The sequence below is a fragment of the Megalobrama amblycephala genome, linkage group LG17 (genome assembly GCF_018812025.1).
Source record: "Megalobrama amblycephala isolate DHTTF-2021 linkage group LG17, ASM1881202v1, whole genome shotgun sequence".
Taxonomy (NCBI): domain Eukaryota; kingdom Metazoa; phylum Chordata; class Actinopteri; order Cypriniformes; family Xenocyprididae; genus Megalobrama; species Megalobrama amblycephala.
In genome coordinates this window covers 40761401-40782381 of record NC_063060.1, presented here as the reverse complement: position 1 = coordinate 40782381, position 20981 = coordinate 40761401, and the positions used below count along the sequence as shown (strand labels likewise).

At 36.0% G+C, this 20981-nt stretch overlaps 1 protein-coding gene across 4 annotated transcripts; it reads left to right on the top strand.

The window, feature by feature from the left end:
- The first annotated feature begins 9921 nt into the window (after positions 1-9921).
- Positions 9922-19272, top strand: nadkb (NAD kinase b). 4 transcript variants are annotated; one of them, XM_048164186.1, is made up of 12 exons: positions 9922-9968; positions 11603-11863; positions 11939-12022; positions 14194-14323; positions 14453-14561; positions 14712-14797; positions 15695-15797; positions 15894-16048; positions 17821-17920; positions 18492-18649; positions 18767-18849; positions 19087-19272. In XM_048164186.1, exons 1-12 carry the CDS (start codon positions 9937-9939, stop codon positions 19244-19246), a joined length of 1461 nt encoding a protein of 486 aa, XP_048020143.1. In that variant the 5' UTR covers positions 9922-9936; the 3' UTR covers positions 19247-19272. The 4 variants fall into 4 exon arrangements, with proteins under 4 accessions (XP_048020143.1, XP_048020144.1, XP_048020142.1 ...); XM_048164187.1 differs by lacking the exon at positions 9922-9968 and adding an exon at positions 10051-10229; XM_048164185.1 differs by lacking the exon at positions 9922-9968 and adding an exon at positions 10470-10495.
- The last annotated feature ends 1709 nt before the right edge of the window (positions 19273-20981 follow it).

The window sequence follows — 20981 nt, the reverse complement described above, 5'->3', positions numbered from 1 at the left end:
TGTGCAGGATGTTTTCAGTTTGATATACAGGAACTGAAACCAGATGAACGAGAAACGGCTCAATACCTCCCCTCTGGTTGTCTTGTGATAAATGTGTTTTTTTAAGGCTCAACCTTGTGCAATTTATATGCAGCTTTTTTTCTGTGTGTAAGCAACACCTGCAGTTTAACTAAATACCATGTAAGAAGTTGTTTTGTTTGATTAACAAGAAGCTCACACCCATCCACTGTGAAGGACTGGATGGCCTGTTTTGTCTCTTCACACGGCAGAGCATCTCTGTATGTTTGATTTGACATTCTTGCAAAAATAAAAACCTTTTATAGACACTTGGTTTGTTTTTCCAAAATCAGCATCAACATAATTAAAGGATTAGTTCACTTTCAAATTAAAATTACCCCAAGCTTTAAAGGTGCCCTAGAATCAGAATTTGAATTTACCTCGGCATAGTTGAATAACAAGAGTTCAGTACATGGAAAAGACATACATTGAGTTTCAAACCCCATTGTTTCCTCCTCCTTATGTAAATCTCATTTGTTTAAAAGACTTCCGGAAAACACTCGGATCTCAACATAACACTGACTGTTACGTAACAGTCGGGACCATTAATATGTACGCCCCCAATATTTGCATATGCCAGCCCATTCGACGCATTAGACAAGGAAAGGCAGTATTCACGTCTGGATCTGTGCACAGACAAGGTAAGCAAGCAAGAACAACAGCGAAAAATGGCAGATGGAGCAATAATAACTGACATGATCCATGATATCATGATATTTTTAGTGACATTTGTAAATTGTCTTTCTAAATGTTTCATTAGCATGTTGCTAATGTACTGTTAAATGAGGTTAAAGTTACCATCGTTTCTTACTGTATTCACAGAGACGAGAGTCGTTGCTATTTTCATTTTTAAACACTTGCAGTCTGTATAATTCATAAACACAACTTCATTCTTTGTAAATCTCTCCAACAGTGTGTAATAATAGCTTTAGCCACAGAGCACAGCCTCAAACTCACACAGAATCAAACGTAACCATCTAAATAAATACTTTACTCACATAATTCGAAGCATGCATACAGCATGCATGACGAACATCTTGTAAAGATCCATTTGAGGGTTATATTAGCTGTGTGAACTTTGTAAATGCACTGTATTATAGTCGAGAGCTCATGGGGCAGAGGAAGCGCATCTCTTAAAGGGGCCATGCTGAAAAAATCAGTGCATAGTTAATGATGCCCCAAAATAGGCAGTTAAAAAAATTAATTAAAAAAAATCTATGGGGTATTTTGAGCTGAAACTTCACAGACACATTCAGGGGACACCTAGGACTTATATTACATCTTGTGAAAAAACAATCTAGGGCACCTTTAATCTCCCTCAAGCCATCCTAGGTGTATATGACTTTCTTCTTTCGGATGAACACAACCAGAGTTATATTAATAAATATCATGATGCATCCATGCTTCATAAGAAATGAATGCATCCATGCTTCATAAGAAATGAATGCATCCATGCTTCATAAGAAAGTGCAACCATCCATCATAAACCACTCCACACGGCTCCGGGGGGTTAATAAAGGCCTTCTGAAGCGATGCATTTGTGTAAAAAAAAATATCCATATTTAACAAGTTATGAAGTAAAATATGTAGCTTCCGCCAGACCGCCTTCCGGGCTAATTTTCATTTGAAAGTGAACCAATCCTTTAAAGGTGGGGTATCCATTTTTTCAACTACACTGTTTGGAAGTTAGTCGGCCGACACCAACAACAAATGTCAATCAGCATTAGGGGGCGTATGACGGTCGTGGAGACAGAACGAGCAAAAGGGAGATTTGAAAAAAAGAAAGAAAAAAAAAATCACAGAAAGAGAAATGATGAGACACAACACAAAAGAGCTCAAAAGAATATCACTGGAATGAAGGTTCATGACTGGGCAAGCGCTTTAGGACCCACGTTTATATTAGAAAAGCTTTCCAGCGCTGGAGAGAGCCAAGAGGGAAGGCCTGAAAACAGATGAGGAGGCTGCTTTGAACCCGCTTTTTATGTGAGTAATACTGGGTTTTGATTGTCTGGAGCTGCTGTGCTGTTGGCGACTAACAATGAAATCTGTTTGAGTTTGTATTTGCTCTTGTGTACTGCATGTTAATTTTTTGTGCTTCCTTGTCATTTGTTCATCAACTGCGCTTTATTTTTCGTGAAGCATTTTGTTGTGCGTCAGCCGTGATAAACAGACATCCACTCGTGTTGCATGTGTAACAGCGGCCAGATAGTGAGAGTTGTGCAGGTAAACCACTGCGCACTGACGACCGCTAGAGAATGAGGTGTTTAGCATTATTAGTGCATTCACCTCGCATGCCAGCAGCGATCGGGCCGGGGTTCAAGATCGACTCAGAGCAGGGTGGTTAGGATTGGAGTGTGAGTTTTGGAGGTGGAACAATGAAGTGAGTGGTATGTTTGTTCGGGTTGATTTCAGATATCAACAATGTCCAACAGTGTAGTTGAAAAAATTGATACCCCACCTTTAAGTTTATTTTTTCCACGACAGCGCTTAATTGAAATTTTGTAGGTGGCGCTATTGAGCCATTTTACCATGCCTAATTCTGAAACCCATATCAGATATAAATTTTCACCACTTCTGATGCGTGTGCAAAGTTTCATGAGTTTTCGAGCATGTTTAGGCCCTCAAAAATGTGATTCATTTCATTGAAGAAGAATAATTGACAGAGCAATTACAATAGGGTCCTCACACCTTAAACCAGTAAATCCAACAGCCCTTTTCTGCTGAATTAGCAAGGCCATGATGCTACTAAAATCTCTTTTTTTTACTGACAAACACCATAAAAACATTGGTGGTAAAGAAAAGCCACATGATAAATCAAAGTTCATCACAAGCAGCTTATCCACAAGCTGAGGTAATAAATGTAATGTAAATGGAAGGCATACATAGTGTCATGCACACACATACAAAACACGACACTAAAATAATAATAATGAAAAAATAAGAACATAAGATGTACCTAATGTGCATATTTGATAACAATAAAAAAATAAGATGCATAATTATTAAAATGAAAAAATATCAAATGAGAAGTGTCACATGCCAGATTACAGCTTTTCACTGTAAATTATTAGATGATTTGTTCTTTTTTACTTCCAAAAATGAACTTGAACTTCCATTTAACACAAGTATAAAATTGCATGAAATGTAATGTTAGATCTATTACTGTTTATACTAAGGGAACTTACTGCAGTGTTAACCATTTAACAGGTTTTTACTGTCATTTTTACAGCGTGTTAAACATAAAATAAATTCTGTATTGTGTTGGCAATGCCACTGAGGTGAAAATATTTAAGGTTTTCAGAAAAGCATGACAAAAATTCTCCTCTAATGCATGTGTGTCCACTGTTGGACTTTTGTTTGTAGACAAAAAAAAAAAAGAGTTTAGTTTAAGTCAACATCTAGTTTAAAAGAGTTATAGGTTAAAAGAGTACATAGCTTTGTGTGAGAATTGGCTTGACTTTAAAAGGGAGTGTTTACAGGGAGGGAACAAGAATAGGCTTTTTAAAAATGAAAACTGGGCGTTGTTAAAACAAAGCATTTTCCATGTTCAGAAAAGACTGTTAGGGAGGGGTCTGACATAAGCTGGCACATCAAGTTGGCTGAGCTGTGAGGAAACACTTTCTAATGTTAAAAACTTGGATGTGTCATGGCTGAGCTTACAAAACAGCAGACTACAAAGACGCTGGGCATAATTACATGCACCTTACTAATGGCTCTGTCTCCATCCCTGCCCGAAAGTTGCTGTTCCTGTTCACATTCACAGGTGCAGCTCAATCCGGATATGGCTGTCCAATGAGCCCAAGACAGTGTTGAAGGTTTGAGATGAGACATTGTTTGTTTTTCACTTTTTGACCAGAGGTGGTTTATAAAGTGAACCTTTCAACTTGAAGAACTTAAAACAGGTTTTAAAAAGGCATTTCTTGGAACTAAGCTGCAGAAACATTTAAACACACGATGAACTTGATTTCACCAATAACATGTTTTAGGATCAACATCTTTGTTGATCCTGAAATGGCATTTCAATCAATAATCACGTTCGAGGGATAACGTTTACAGATTGGTTTAAGTTGAGGCCTTTTAAGTTTTTTTCCACTTATTTTTTTCATTTCAGAGGAAAAACACATACATTTATAAAGGCAGAAATGCTTCTTTACAATAAAACAAAAACATACACCGATCAGGCATAACATTATGACCACCTTCCTAATATTGTGTTGGTCCCACTTTTGCTGCCAGAGCAGCCCTGACCCGTCGAGGCTCTCTGAAGGTGTGCTGTGGTATCTGCACCAAGATTTTAGCAGCAGATCCTTTAAGTCCTGTAAGTTGTGAGGTGGAGCCTCCATGGATCGGACTTGTTTGTTCAGCGCATCCCACAGATGCTCGTTGGATTGAGATCTGGGGAATTTGGAGGCCAAGTCAACACCTCAAACTGCTCCTCAAACCATTCCTGAACCATTTCTGCTTTATGGCAGGAGCATTATCCTGCTGAAAGAGGACACAGCCACCAGGGAATACCGTTTCCATGAAAGGGTGTACATGCTCTGCGACAATGCTTAGGTAGGTGGTACGTGTCAAAGTAACATCCACATGGATGGCAGGACCCAAGGTTTCCCAGCAGAACATTGCCCAAATCATCACATTTGCTTTCTTCCCATAGTGCATTCTGGTGCCATGTGTTCCCCAGATAAGCGACGCACACGCACCCGGCCATCCACGTGATGTAAAAGAAAACGTGATTCATCAGACCAGGCCACCTTCTTCCATTGCTCCGTGGTCCAGTTCTTGGCACTTTCAGCGGTGGACAGGCTATGCAGCTCCATACGCAACAAACTGTGATGTTTCCCCAATTGTCATCCGAGATATTCAGATTTCCCTCCCTTCTCCATTTGTCTTTAACATATAGTGTATAATCAGGCACTGCTTGGAGAAATCCTGAAATAATCTACATGATTCAGCCTTACTTGCTGCTAAGAACACCTGTCTCTGCAATTTCTAATACTGGTTTGATATTACAATCAATATAATGTCTTACTTGAAGTTATCTATAGAAATCTTTTGGATTGAGCCCATATTTTACCTTTAATGATTAGAAACTTTTGATTTTACCTTTATTAAAGGAAGTGTAATAATTGCTTAACCCAGATTCAACATCTGTTTTGTTTGGAACAAAATCTGAATCAAAAGCACACCATCTTAATATTCTTGATGTATTCTCCAAACCACACATTTTTTCTGTCTCGCTTGACCATGGATTTGTTTCATCAGCCATTCTAGTCTTAAGTTTATCATCAGCAATAATGGAAATTCCCCCATCATCTCTTTTTCTATTTCCTTCCATCTTGCTGAGTGAGCTGGACAATTCCAGCAAACTAATGGCTACTATTTTTGTAAGCAGAGGAGACCTATAACCCACCCTTTTCTTTACTTAGTTCTAATGTTTTAAATCTTATTCTGTTTTTTTTTTCATCTCTTCCTTCCCTCTTTATTTCAGGGGTAAGTTAGGATCAGTTATAGGTTTAGGACTATGTTTTTGGACAGGAATGTTGTTCCAGGATCAACAAAATATTGATCCAGCAATATGTCTTTCTTGGCTGGCTAGCATAGCCCAGTTAACACTTGCTTGCACCCAAAAAGCATTTTTTTTTTTGAGTACTCTGTTTATTCTTTCTTTTATTTGCGAACAAAATTAAAAACACAAATGCTTCATTTTACTATAAGAGATTTTGCCAGTTAACACTAAAGCTGTTTAAATACAGCAGCACCCTTGCTTCTTTCTGAGAAACAACGAACAAGTAAAATTAATATTAAATACATCAGCTGTTTATGGGTCAATGACGGGTCATTTTGTTGTCCAAAGGCCTTAATAATAATAAAAAACAAAGATATGACATCCAAAGTATGTAGGTAGTACAACTAGATCTCTTTTACTGAATCCCAAAGGTTTGAATAATATTTTGCTACATATAAAGGTATTTTAAAGATTTTGAAGTGTCAAAAGGTCATTCGGTTTAACCGTCCAAAGGCCAATACAGCCATTTCATTTGTGATTAAAATATCTTAAAATGCAATAAATGTATGTATTTTTTTATTCTGGCATGATTTTATAACATCATATATCAACATAGTGCAAAACAGTATTAAAATTATGTGTAGAAGTCGTTGCTTTGTTATGAGAAAGAGTGTCCGGAAAAATTAATTTCATTGATGTCATTTGGAGTAACAAATATAAAGGGACCATTTTGGATCAAGTCATGAGGTCAATATCATGTGACAGGATGTGACATCATTCAGACACCTGCAAAGGACCACATGGTCACGAAGCAAAGTAACTAAATTTGAAAAATTCATATTTTCACGTGCTCATACGCATGTCCCGAAACATCAGGTCATTCGGTACAACCGCTATAAAACATGGAAAATGTTGTAATATTTTAAAAACTTGTACTATGTTTGATCATTTGCTAGCTAGATATCAGCCTGTTAGCATTGTTTGAAAATATTGTCATTCGGTATAACCAAAAGTGTCATTCGGTAAAAATTTTGGTTAAACCGAATGACTTTTTTGGTGACAAATTTAGTCCATCTTGTAAAATGACAAAAGCAGTGATACTTGATTATAAAAACCACATAATCTCATTGTTAACACTTAATACAACTTCAAAATGAATTATATCTCCATTATGTTTTTTTTTTACACCTTTTAAAAACCTTATCCGTCAATGACCCATATGCATTGGTTACTGAATAGCAGTTAAACGTGAAAAGATACTGATATTGATATTGAACCCTGATGAAAGAAGAAGTGAAATGTGGCAAACCACACCTGTTTATTATTCCTACTCATCCTGAAAAAGTATTGTCTCGTGTAATCATCCCAGTTACACACCTGTGCAACTTCTAATCGCATGACAGATTTAAATAGCCCAGGAAAAAAAGGTCTATTTAATTCTTGTAATGTTTATTTTCTCAAGAAATGTGCACACGCAGATCACAGCTGGCTCGCGACCGCGGTTACGTGTACCTGTCAATGTGTTATAATAACAATCCGTGATATCTTGATAAAGATTTCCTGATGTGTAAGATATTTTTTCAGATTATTGCTCGTTGTGACTGCTAAATCATTGTTAGTAGCTTGATAGTTTGCATGTTTAGTGTTATGAGTAAATCTGTTATTGTTTATTGTGCAGCGCACGTCAGATGTGTTTGAGGCTATTCTTAGTAAATAAATACATGGGCAGATGACAGATGACATCAAGGTTTTAGTGTATTAGGGGAAAGTGGGGTGAGTTGCGCCAGTTTTTACTCAAAAAAGTGAGGCCACGGCAGTAACGCCTTCAAGTGTACATATATTTCAGGATGTGGTGCATCCCTGAGAACAATAACTTTGGATCTGAATTAAATTGTTTCAGAAATATAGCTTTTAGGAAAAAAGTGGTCTTGTGGCACAACTTGCCCCTGGTGCGGGGTAAGTTGTGCCTTTGGGGAGAATACGTTGGGGTAAATTGTGCCAGTCATTTCTGAAGTAAAACAGAACATGTTAATGAACTGTAATGCTATACGAAAGCAAGACAAATTCAATACAAAATTACTCATTTAAGGTTTATTTAGATATTTTCACCCTATTAAACTGTTGGAATAAGTCATATTTTGTAGATTTTGGGAAAACTCAAAAAAACTTAAATACACAATATATGATATTTGTGAATCATTTCAGGCAAAAAGGCTTTGGCAATAGACATTCATAGAACGCTGTCTGTCAATAATATAATAATACACCGCGTTCCACATTATTATGCCAGTGACATATCAGTAAGATTTCAGTAGAATAAACATTCAGATTTTAGTTTTTCTAAGAAAATGTTTGTTTGTTTATTTATCCATGTCTTTTTAGATAACTGGTATCAATCTCAGACAAAATAATTTGCCAGGTCTATGGAAACCCTACTTAGAGGTTGTTCCACATTATTAAGCAAGTCGCAGTTCTCATGAAAGAAAAATCTTACTGAAGATAAAAATACCTGTCTGTGCTCAACACTGGCTTTTTTTTTATTTTATAGCTGCCCTTTTAATGCAATTATTTTTTTTTTTTGACAAGAATTTTCATTAATAAGCCTTGACTGAGTTCTGTGCTTTAAATAACTCACAAATCTTAGGATAATTTGATAATCTCCATTCAGTTTTCACACAATATTAGTTGTTTTCATGCCTTTTGCACATCATTGCACCAATTCATGCTTTTCATCTTCAGAAAGATCTTTCTTCCTCCCTATATTGCATGAGAACTGTGACTTGCTTAATAATGTGGAACAACCTCTAAGGAGGGTTTCCATAGATCTGGCAAATTATTTTGTCTGAGATTGATACCAGTTATCTAAAAAGACATGGATAAATAAACAAACAAACATTTTCTTAAAAAAACTAAAATCGGAATGTTTATTCTACTGAAATCTTACTGATATGTCTCTTGTATAATAATGTGGAACGAGGTGTAAAGTGACTAGGCTAATTTCTAAACATCCTATTGTGACTTAAGCCACTTTAAAACTGAATAAAACTTCTCTTTAATAACACAGTGCAAACTCAACTTGGTTGACAAGTCCTGTTATCTTATACCCCATCTTTGTTACTTCTCCTATCTTTTTCTTCTCCATGAACCTTTTCAAGATCATCCTGCAGGTCTTCATCTCTCTTGCCACCTGACGTATGGTCTTTCCCTGTTGCATCTCTTTCACTGCTCTGTCCAACTCCACAAGAGGAGTTGAAGCCCTGTCTGTCTTCCTTTTATAAGTGCGTGGCATGATGGGTTTTGGTCTAAAAATGAGAATGTCACATAGTTTAAGTGCTAAAATGTAAGAGTACAATGTACAATTACAAATTAATAATATGTTGAAAATAGTCATAAGTAGGGGTGAGTTGTACCCAGGCCCTTTGGCACAAATCACCCCGGACCCACAAGTTTGAAAAACTAGCATGATCCAGCAGTTAAGAGCTAACTGTATAGACTCATTGTGTAGCCTGCTAAAGCACTAAAACATGTGTGAAATGTGTTCAAACTTGTCTATAATTGTTCAGACACTACCATCAAAAAACCTTGATCATAGAAATTTTATTTTGAAAGAGAAAAAAACTGTTTTTTTTTGTTGTTTTTTTTTAGTTAAAATGTGCTTTCCTCTCATGCCATGTGTCTCTTCTTTGGAGGATGAGTAAAATGGATGACTTTTCAAAATTATGTGGTCACATGACCAATTTCTTCTATGGTTTTCCAGAAACAATGGGAACTACTTCCCCCCCTGGCACAAATCACCCCACTCTCCCCTACTATATTTTAGCACATTTTACACCTTAAGTTTGTGCTAAATTGTATTGAAATATGGTGCATTTTTTTATTTATTTATTTTTATTTTTTAAATATACACACATTTAATGTCGTTTAAAATTAACTATATCTCCATTATGTTTTTTTTTTTACACCTTTAAAAACCTTATCCGTAAATGACCCATATGCATTGGTTACCGAATAACAGTTAAACGTGAAAAGATACTGATATTGATATTGAACCCTGATGAAAGAAGAAGTGAAATGTGGCAAACCACACCTGTTTATTATTCCTATTCATCCTGAAAAAGTATTGTATCGTGTAATCATCCCAGTTACACACCTGTGCAACTTCTAATCACATGACAGATTTAAATAGCCCAGGAAAAAAAGGTCTATTTAATTCTTGTAATGTTTATTTTCTCAAGAAATGTGCACACGCAGATCACAGCTGGCTCGCGACCGCGGTTACGTGTACCTGTCAATGTGTTATAATAACAATCCGTGATATCTTGATAAAGATTTCCTGATGTGTAAGATATTTTTTCAGCATAACTAAATAAATGTATTTGATCAACACAAAAGGCAAAAAAAGGTCAGTAAAGAAAATTAAGGCATAAAAAAAAAAACTAATCTAGAGTTTTTATTTTCTTCTCAGAGATTCTGCGCAGCAGCGCGAGTGTCACGTGATGTCATTGTGGACATCCCATAATAATATTATGAAGCAAACATAAGCCGTTAACCATGGTTCAGTAGAAATAATGTTTCTGTCAAGCTATTAGTGTATTAAATTGACGTCTGTGGGTGTTGAAAGACTGTAGAGTCCCGAAGGAAGTTTCGCGGTGTGTCTGTTGTGGTAAGCGCTGTGTTCCGCTAGCTGCGCGCGGCTAACTCAACTCAACGGAAGTTTTGGTTGATGGATGTGATCCTACTGTCTCGTGTTGTTTAACTTATGCAAGATTATTGCTCGTTGTGACTGCTAAATCCTTGTTAGTAGCTTGACAGTTTGCATGTTTAGTGTTATGAGTAAATCTGTTATTGCTTATTGTGCAGCGCACGTCAGATGTGTTTGAGGCTATTCTTAGTAAATAAATACATGGGCAGATGGCAGATGTCGTCAAGGTTTTAGTGTATTACTATATTTTAGTACATTTTACACCTTAAGTTTGTGCTAAATTGTATTGAAATATGGTACATTTTTAAAAAATATACACATTTAATGTAGTTTCTAAATTAAACTAACATTTACATGTATGTAAGTTTTAGTGTTTTGAGTGTCTCAATGCAGGACATGTTAAAGGATTAGTTCACTTTTAAATAAACTTTTCCTGATAATTTACTCACCCCCATGTCATCCAAGATGTCTTTCTTTCTTCAGTCAAAAAGAAATGGAGGTTTTTGATGAAAACATTCCAGGATTATTCTCCTTATAGTGGACTTCAATGGACTCCAAACGGTTGAAGGTCAAAATTACAGTTTCAGTGCAGCTTTAAACAATACCAGACAAGAAATAAGAGTCTTATCTAGCAAAACAATCGTCCATTTTCGAAAAAAAAAATGTAAATGTATATGCTTTATATAAACAAATGTTCACCTTTTTTCCATAAGTTGAATAGGAAAGGCGTAGGACATACAGCGTAAGCGTTTTGAAGAATACGGAAACGCGTTTTGGCGGAGGCACTTATACGGTGAACATTTGTTTAAAGCATATACATTTACATTTTTGTGATAAATGATCGATCGTTTCACTAGATAAGGCTCTTATTCCTCGTCTGGTATCGTTTAAAGCCCTTTGAAGCTGCACTGAAACTGTCATTTTGACCTTCAACCGTTTGGAGTCCATTGAAGTCCACTATAAGGAGAATAATCCTGGAATGTTTTCATCAAAAACCTTCATTTCTTTTCGACTGAAGAAAGAAAGACATGAACATCTAGGATGACATGGGGGTGAGAAATTATCAGGAAAATTTTATTTAAAAGTGAACTAATCCTTTTAAGTTCACTGAAGTATTTCATGTCAGCTAGTATAATGTAAATGTATGAACACAATATGTCTGATTCTTCTGTTCACATAAGCAGTTTTGTAGTGCATGTCAAATGTCTATTTTGGTCAACAAGATCCTATATAAAGCACGGGTGAGATCAACCCGGGAACATGAATAAAGTCTTCTCACTTCATTTATTTGATTCTTGTAATAATGTTGAATTGTTTTTTTCCCCTCTCATAAGATTTGAAGACATGGAAGACGGGCTGCCCTCCAGAAAGGCGGAGGAGGGTGGTTCATCTAAGCGGTCACAGAGGCAGCAGGAGCGGCAGGGGAAACTTCCTAGGAGACGGAAAGACGTGAAGAGGTCTCTTCGGAGGCCGGACTGTCCGGAACACCTGTCGGGGGGAAGCGTACATCGATTGCCCGAGCAGCACGACTCAGAAGCCTCTGCATCAGCGGAGGACACCGCCGAGAGTTGCCCAAAAAGATGGGATAGATGCAGGTATATAACACGCCATTTGATTTAGATCAGTTAAACTCACTAAAGTGACTTAAATGAAGTGCCTGTTTGTTGCAGACGAGGGCACTTTCTACATGGACCATATCCTGCTACTAACTTCGGACCCAAAGCTTGCGTTCTTCCCAACCCGACCTCAGTCATGTAAGTAAGCGCGCTCAGGCCTACCTTAGGTAAGGGGCGAGGTCACATCCCTTGTTACTGTTTAAACATTAAGCCGAGAAAAGGATTGGACAAACAAGTGATAGGGCCGTGTGTGCTGAGTGCTGGTCCAGAGGGCGTTTTGTTGGATAGAGCAGTGCAGTCACTGCAGCTGGAACTTTCTAACGCGTCCCTTCCAAAATCCCCCCAACACCATGCCTGCTTTGCACCCCCCTGGACAAAACGCACACAGAGGGTAATGTGGGGTTTTTTGGTTTGATATCTGATGTTGTGCTGAACGTGTTGTTTAGGGGTTATGAATGTTAGCTATGTGTTTCTGTACATTACTTAGTAAATGAATCTAAAAATGACTTATTCTGGCATATTATGCAACATTACATTTTTTGAAGCATATTGGAGTTATAGAAACCAAGCTGTTTGCTTGGTTATTCCTGGGTACAATAAATAAAATGTGTGTATTAAATAGGGGTGTGACTGAGACTAAAATGTGATGAGATTTCTCGTTGAAGTGAAAATCTGTTTTGCCATGAAGGAGTGAGGGTGAAATTAGGATAGATTATGCCACTGCTATGTTTACATTTCACCTCCACTGTCATTTTGCTTTTTATAGAAATAAAAAACATTTAATTCAGTTGGATAAAGGTCGCTTCAGTTCCATCCAGCTCATTCAACATGAGCAGCATAGTGCAGCAGGAATCAGAGTTCACTGATCATGTGGTGCGATGACTGACAAGACCATGGCGGAGGATTCGTTGCACAACAGAGCCTAAGCGTCTTAGAAATGTCTCATCTTGTAGAATGCGCGCTCAGCACCGCCGTTCCCTATTCACAGAGTACACGCGATCGCGAAATAGAAAGCGAAAGTAAAACGCGAGCGCGCATTCAAACATGATTTCAATGCATTTTGAAAGCGGCTCCCTGATGCATGCAAATATCTTCTAATATGAAAGCTATCTTAGGCTGGGCTGTGTAGCTTTGTATCATGCTTGAAGTAAAATTTGGTCTCTTTTTGCACTTTGAATATTGAGAGAGTTCTTTGATTATGGTGGCACTTATTGTTTGCACTTAAATGATTAATTCACATTCAAATAAAATTTTCCTGATAATTTACTCACCCCCATGTCATCTAAGATGTTCATGTTTTTCTTTCTTCAGTCGAAAAGAAATTAAGGTTTTTGATGAAAACATTCCAGGATTTTTCTCCTTATAGTGGACTTCAATGGGCACCAAACGGTCGAAGGTCAAAATGACAGTTTCAGTGCAGCTTCAAAGGGCTTTAAACGATACCAGACGAGGAATAAGAGTCTTATCTAGAGAAACGATCGGTCATTTTAGAAAAAAATATAACTGTATATGCTTTATAAACACAAAATATCTCCTTGCACATGCTTCCGCTTTCCGCATTCTTCAAAATGCTTACACCTTCCCTATTCAACTTACAGAACGAACACGGCGGCACTTTCGTTTTTTTCCATAAGTTGAATAGGGAAGGCATAGGACATACGCCGTAAGCTTTTTGAAGAATGCGGAAAGCGGAAGCATGTGCATGCTTATGCTGTTTTTATTTCTATGATCAATTTGTGGAAAGGAGTTCAGTTAGGAGGTCAAAAGTTGTAGAAGCTCATATATCATTTACAGTAAGGTCTGAAGAGACTCATATGAAATCATGCAGGAGAGAAGCCAGTCAGTTGAGTTTGTGGGAAAACCTTTTATAGTGCTTGAGTATTGTTTTCTTTTACTGCAGATGATAATTCATACTCAGAAAGTAGAACTGAAATGATATTCATTACAAAACATTTCAAATGCACCTGCAGACTATTTTTCTTGTCATGTATTTTGCCTTTGAGGATTTCTCAGTCTCATCACACTTCTAGTATTAAAGATCTATTTAAATATTTGACAATTTAAGTACAAAAAAAGTGGCGAATTTGTCAAACGACACCTATTATTTAAATTTTTTCATTTAGCAATACCGTCAATGATCTGATCCTAGAACTGTCAGAAACCAAAAGCAGAAGTCCACATTTACTGTGCTTGTTTGACCATGATTTTAAGTTGCGTAACGAGCGTACAAAGTACAAGCAGTGTTTCTCTGTGTGAAGTGCAGTGCCAGCTCTCACAATGTTTGCCTACTCTGTCCACTTTCCCCGCAGGCACATTCAGGATCCAGCCAGCCAGCGGCTCACCTGGAGCAAACCACCGCTCAACGTCCTGGTCATCAGAAAGATCCGAGACGAGAGCCTGCTGGAGCCGTTCAAAGAGCTTTGCAGGTTCCTTGTGGAGGTAGGTTACACCAAAGGCTATAAAGCTACAGGTGCTATTTTCTTTACCCCTTTATTTTTGTTGTATTATATTAGATTTATGTTTACATTTGGTTATACAAATTCGAATCTATATTATTTCTACCACCAGGAGAAACATCTGATGGTTTATGTGGAGAAGAAAGTAGTGGACGATGGTTCTCTCATGAGCGATGAGTCATTTTCAGCCATCCGCAATCAGCTGTGCACATTCAGGGAAGGTACTGAAACCTCATAGTGTCGGATTGGATAGGAGTGAATCAACAGGTTCACCAGTAACAGGATTTACATAACCCTGACACACCATTAACCAGTATTAGTGTAGGTACATTAGGAAAATGAGTGATTCATCATTGCGTTTGTTCGGACAGGGTATGATGACATCTCGGACTGCATTGATCTGATCATTTGTTTGGGTGGAGATGGGACTCTTCTGTACGCATCATCTCTTTTCCAGGTATTCTCTCGTCTCATTTGTTTGTGCACAAGAGTCTCCTACTAGGTCATTCGCAGCTGTTTTCCATTGGATGGTCTCTGTGTGCTCCTTATAAGCTAGAATTTGGATGTGCAAAAATAGTTGGAGATTGATTTGAAGGATTAGTTCACTTTCAAATGAAAATTGGCCCTCACCCTCAAGCCATCCTAGGTGTATATGACTTTCTTCTTTCTGATGAACGCAATCTGAGATATATATTAATAAATATCCTGATGCATCCGAACGAGGATCAAAGAGTATGAGCTGAAGAAAGTATCTCCATCCACTTCCATCATAAACGTGTAAAAGTGTGATTTTGGACGATATCAGCATAAATCCTTATCATTTTTTGGTGCAAATACATTACAGTAACTTGACATTATCATTGAAGACCAGCAATAATAGTTTTCATTTTGATTACATAATAATGGCAATATATACATGTCAAAATCAGACATGCCCCTTTGCCAGCTGTGATGCTGGTTACTGGTTTAAACTTGGTCCAGGTTTTTAAAAGATTTTTGCTCAGCACACCTTAATAGCTTCAACAATTGATTGCCAATTAAGCTTAGAATCCAAAGAACCAATCAGAACCCAGTTTAGGTTTTTTTTCTATGTATAAACTGTTTATATAATAAAATATGTTTTCATAGTTTGTGTTGTCCCTTATCAGTGCAAAATTATCACAAATTAACAAGGATTCATGCCAATATTGTCAAAACCCCCACTTTTCTAGGGCGTTTCCAAACTTTTGGAGGGCAGTGTACACCTAGGATGGCTTGAGGGAGAGTAAAATAATTTTTATTTTGAAAGTGAACTAATCCTTTAAGAATTAAATGTGGTTTAATCATCCCAGGTGTTTTGTCTCATTTGTTTAAGGGAAGTGTCCCCCCGGTCATGGCGTTCCATCTGGGTTCCTTAGGATTTCTCACGCCATTCAAGTTTGAGTCCTTTAAAACAGAGGTGGATAAAGTTTTTGAAGGTAGAGGGATTGATAGAGTTTCTTCCATTTTTGAAAGCAGACGAACTGTAGTTTAGTTAGTTTGTTATTTGAAGTGTTTGTGTCTGGCTCTTGTAGGTAATGCTGCTATCATCCTGCGCAGTCGTCTGAAGGTCAAGGTGGTGAAAGGCATGTTTCAGAGGAACGAGCAGCTCTTCAGCGCACAGGAGAACGGAATAGTGCCTCATAACCACATAAATAACGAGGCAGGCAAAATCACACTACAGTTACAGGTAACGCAGCACTGAACACAAAAGCAGTAATGCTTTGAGAATGGAGAAATATTAGGCTTGAGACAAAGTCTGTCTTTTATTTGCCAACACATTTTGGCTCACAGGCCTTTTTCAGGGCTAAAAGAGTTCAAATGACAAAAGGTTATTTAAATACAAACACTGACATAATTCAAATTTACAATCCACCAATAAGGATGCTGGGAACAAATCTGATGATATGGTGCCTGCCAGTCACATGACACACAAGAGGCCATAAATACAAGCTAATGACCTTTTATATGTGATGCCATTTTACCTAGTATTTTGTAACAAATAATAAAATAGAAATAAAAATAAAATAAAATTATATATAAATATATATATATATATATATATACACACAGTACAGTCCAAAAGTTTGGAACCACTAAGATTTTTTATCTTTTTAAAAGAAGTTTCGTCTGCTCACCAAGGCTACATTTATTTAATTAAAAATACAGTAAAAAACAGTAATATTGTGAAATATTATTACAATTTAAAATAACTGTGTACTATTTAAATATATTTGACAAAGTAATTTATTCCTGTGATGCAAAGCTGAATTTTCAGCATCATTACTCCAGTCTTCAGTGTCACATGATCCTTCAGAAATCATTCTAATATGCTGATTTGCTGCTCAATAAACATTTATGATTATTTTCAATGTTGAAAACAGTTGTGTACTTTTTTTTTCAGGATTCCTTGATGAATAGAAAGTTCAAAAGAACAGCATTTATCTGAAATACAAAGCTTCTGTAGCATTATACACTACCGTTCAAAAGTTTGGGGTCAGTAAGAATTTTTATTTTTATTTTTTTGAAAAGAAATTAAAGAAATGAATACTTTTATTCAGCAAGGATGCATTAAATCAATCAAAAGGTGCAGTAAAGACATTCATAATGTTACAAAAGATTAGATTTCAGATAAACACTGTTCTTTTGAACTTTCTATTCATCAAATAATCCTGAAAAAAAAATATTGTACACAAATATTTTGTACAATTGTACACATTAAATGTTTCTTGAGCAGCAGATCAGCATATTAGAATGATTTCTGAAGGATCATGTGACACTGAAGACTGGAGTAATGATGCTGAAAATTCAGCTTTGCATCACAGGAATAAATTACTTTGTCAAATATATTCAAATAGAAAACAGTTATTTTAAATTGTAATAATATTTCACAATATTACTATATATATATATATATTTTATATATATATATATATATATATATATATATATATATATATACGGTGATAGTAAGCTTAAATGAGTCCTCTGCCAAGTAAGGGTACTCTGAATATAATCTTAGTGGGGAAAAATGTATTTATTTAAAGTTATTGTTAACTTCTTTATTTGATAAATAAATATTTTTTTAGGCCAAAGAAGCCTAAACATCTGTGTAATAATCAGGCCAGTCTAATTCTACACTTGATGGGAAAATGAGTGGTATATAATATGAAAAATGTTTGGGGTTTTTTTTCTGTTCTTCAAGACTGTTTATATACATTTTTCCATGGTGACAGACACAATAGATGTTATTTAAAAATAACAGCTGTGATAGGTCTGTATGTCCAGTTGCCATAGCAATAACATGATGTCATTGACAATCTGCGCTTTTATGTCTGAGATGGATATTTGTGACCAGAGTGGCATGTGATTTGTGCAGAAATACACCTGCTTGTTAAATTCTTTTGTGTGCAATTCATGCATTCTTCATCTGTGATATGGATATTTTGTGTGTGTATGAAGGTGCTCAATGAGGTGGTGGTGGACAGAGGGCCCTCATCCTACCTGTCCAATGTTGACCTTTACCTGGATGGACGTCTCATCACATCTGTACAAGGAGACGGTGAGCACAGATTGGCCTGATAATAATTTTTTTTTTTTTTAATCTATCTATTAATGTGCTCACAAACAAGCTACTTATTTTTTTCAAAGAAATTAATACTTTTATCCAACAAGGTTGTGTTAAATTGATTAAAGTGACAGGAAAGACACTGTAATGTTCAAATAAATATTAAGCAGCACAACTGTTGTCAACATTGATAATAAATGGAAAGTTAACCCAGGGTTTAGGAAGGTATAATGTGAAACGTCATCTTATGAATACCCAGGATTAATTGTTAACCCCGGGTAAATTATGAGCAGTGTGAAACGTGAAGCAAGATAAGCCAGGATTCCATTTACCCGCGGTTTAGAATGACCCAGGGTTAACGATTTCAAGCGTGAAAAGCCCTTTTGATTTTTATTGCTTTATACTCATGAGGAAAGTGTTAGAATATCACAGACACACACTTCCTCTTATTGCTTGATTTGTTTTTTCTTTAAGCTCAAGCACGTCGCAATACATTATGGTTTGCTTTGACGAGAGTCCAACTGCCATGGAAATAGATGTAAATATGTGGCTTGTTTCTGTGCAGGTGTAATAGTTTCCACCCCCACGGGCAGCACGGCCTACGCCGCCGCAGCGGGAGCCTCCATGATCCATCCCAATGTCCCTGCCATCATGGTGACCCCCATCTGCCCTCACTCCCTCTCTTTCAGACCCATCGTGGTGCCCGCTGGCGTGGAGCTCATGGTGAGAATGAGATTTTGCCATTTGAGTGACAAAACTACATTTGCCATTCAAACTTGTGATTTTTGTTCATTCATCTCACATGAAAGCTTCAGAAGAACAATGTCATTTACTCTGCAGATAACGTTGTCGCCTGATGCTCGCAACACGGCCTGGGTCTCGTTTGATGGCAGAAAGAGGCAGGAAATCCAGCATGGTGACAGGTGACACTCTTTTACACAATCCCATAAGCAAACAACTTTCACCTGTCCCATAATCCAGTGATACAACAACAGCTTTGTTACAGTTATGGAAATGAGCATCAACTGTGTCAATAGGAATAAACACTCAGCATTTGTACAGTTCAATTGCACTCAGCCAAAGAATTCTTAATGAAAAAAGGGGCAACTCTCACAACAATCAAATATCTGTTAATCTTGAGTTCTGTTTTCCTCCTGTAGCATTAAGATCACAACCTCCTGCTTTCCGGTTCCTTCCATCTGTTGTCATGATCTGGTGTACGACTGGTTTGACAGCCTGGCTCAGTGTCTGCACTGGAATGTCCGCAAGAAGCAAACGCGTCTAACCGATGCCAGCGACTCTTCAGAAACTGAGAACTGAAACCACCATAAAAACCAAGTGCTCTCACAGTGTTTTGACATTCCGAATCATTCCAGATTTCCATCCCGACTCACTGAAAAGGATCTTTATATTTATATTACATTGCTCATTTTCATGTTCATGTTCAGAGATTTCATTATAGCTCACAAGCGCTCATGTTCTACCTGAAAAGTAACACATTAACTGGATTACTCATAATTTATCAAAGTTTTTGGTTTAGAGCATCTAAAATGTCATTATGTATGATTGCTAAATGTCTTTATGCATTATTATCATTATTATTATATACAAAATAATATCATTATTATTACTATATATAAGTTTATACATATATATATATATATATATAATATATACAGTACAGTCCAAAAGTTTGGAACCACTAAGATTTTTAATGTTTTTAAAAGAAGTTTCATCTGCTCACCAAGGCTACATTTATTTAATTAAAAATACAGTAAAAACAGTAATATTGTGAAATATTATTACAATTTAAAATAACTGTTTTCTATTTGAATATATTTGACAAAGTAATTTATTCCTGTGATGCAAAGCTGAATTTTCAGCATCATTACTCCAGTCCTCAGTGTCACATGATCCTTCAGAAATCATTCTAATATGCTGATCTGCTGCTCAAGAAACATTTAATGTGTACAATTGTACAAAATATTTGTGTACAATATTTTTTTTCAGGATTATTTGATGAATAGAAAGTTCAAAAGAACAGTGTTTATCTGAAATCTAATCTTTTGTAACATTATAAATGTCTTTACTGCCACTTTTGATTGATTTAATGCATCCTTGCTGAATAAAAGTATTCATTTCTTTAATTTCTTTTCAAAAAAATAAAAATAAAAATTCTTACTGACCCCAAACTTTTGAACGGTAGTGTATAATGCTACAGAAGCTTTGTATTTCAGATAAATGCTGTTCTTTTGAACTTTCTATTCATCAAGGAATCCTGAAAAAAAAAGTACACAACTGTTTTCAACATTGAAAATAATCATAAATGTTTATTGAGCAGCAGATCAGCATATTAGAATGATTTCTGAAGGATCATGTGACACTGAAGACTGGAGTAATGATGCTGAAAATTCAGCTTTGCATCACAGGAATAAATTACTTTGTCAAATATATTTAAATAGTACACAGTTATTTTAAATTGTAATAATATTTCACAATATTACTGTTTTTTACTGTATTTTTAATTAAATAAATGTAGCCTTGGTGAGCAGACGAAACTTCTTTTAAAAACATTAAAAATCTTAGTGGTTCCAAACTTTTGGACTGTACTGTGTGTATATATATATATATATATATATATATATATATATATATATATATATATATATATATATACGGTGATAGTAAGCTTAAATGAGTCCTCTGCCAAGTAAGGGTACTCTGAATATAATCTTAGTGGGGAAAAATGTATTATATATATATATATATATATATATATATATATATATATATATATATATATATATATATATATGTATATATATATATATATATATATATATATATATATATATATATATATATATATATATATTTTTGTTTTTTAAATACCATTTATTTTTGACAAAAATGTTAATACAGTTAATTATTTCCTGTAGATTCATCCACGTTTAAAAAGTTTTTTTAGGATGCACATGCACATTATAGCAGGAAATGTAATTTGTCCACTGAGCATAAAACTTTAATTCTGTGGTGTTTTAAAGTGCATAACTCT

Coding starts and splice junctions, on each gene's coding strand:
- nadkb (XM_048164186.1), top strand. CDS start 9,937: ATGTATTTGATCAACACAAAAGGCAAAAAAAG. Junction 9,969..11,602: donor AACACAAAAGGCAAAAAAAG/GTCAGTAAAGAA, acceptor CCCTCTCATAAG/ATTTGAAGACATGGAAGACG. Junction 14,562..14,711: donor GCTGTGCACATTCAGGGAAG/GTACTGAAACCT, acceptor TTGTTCGGACAG/GGTATGATGACATCTCGGAC.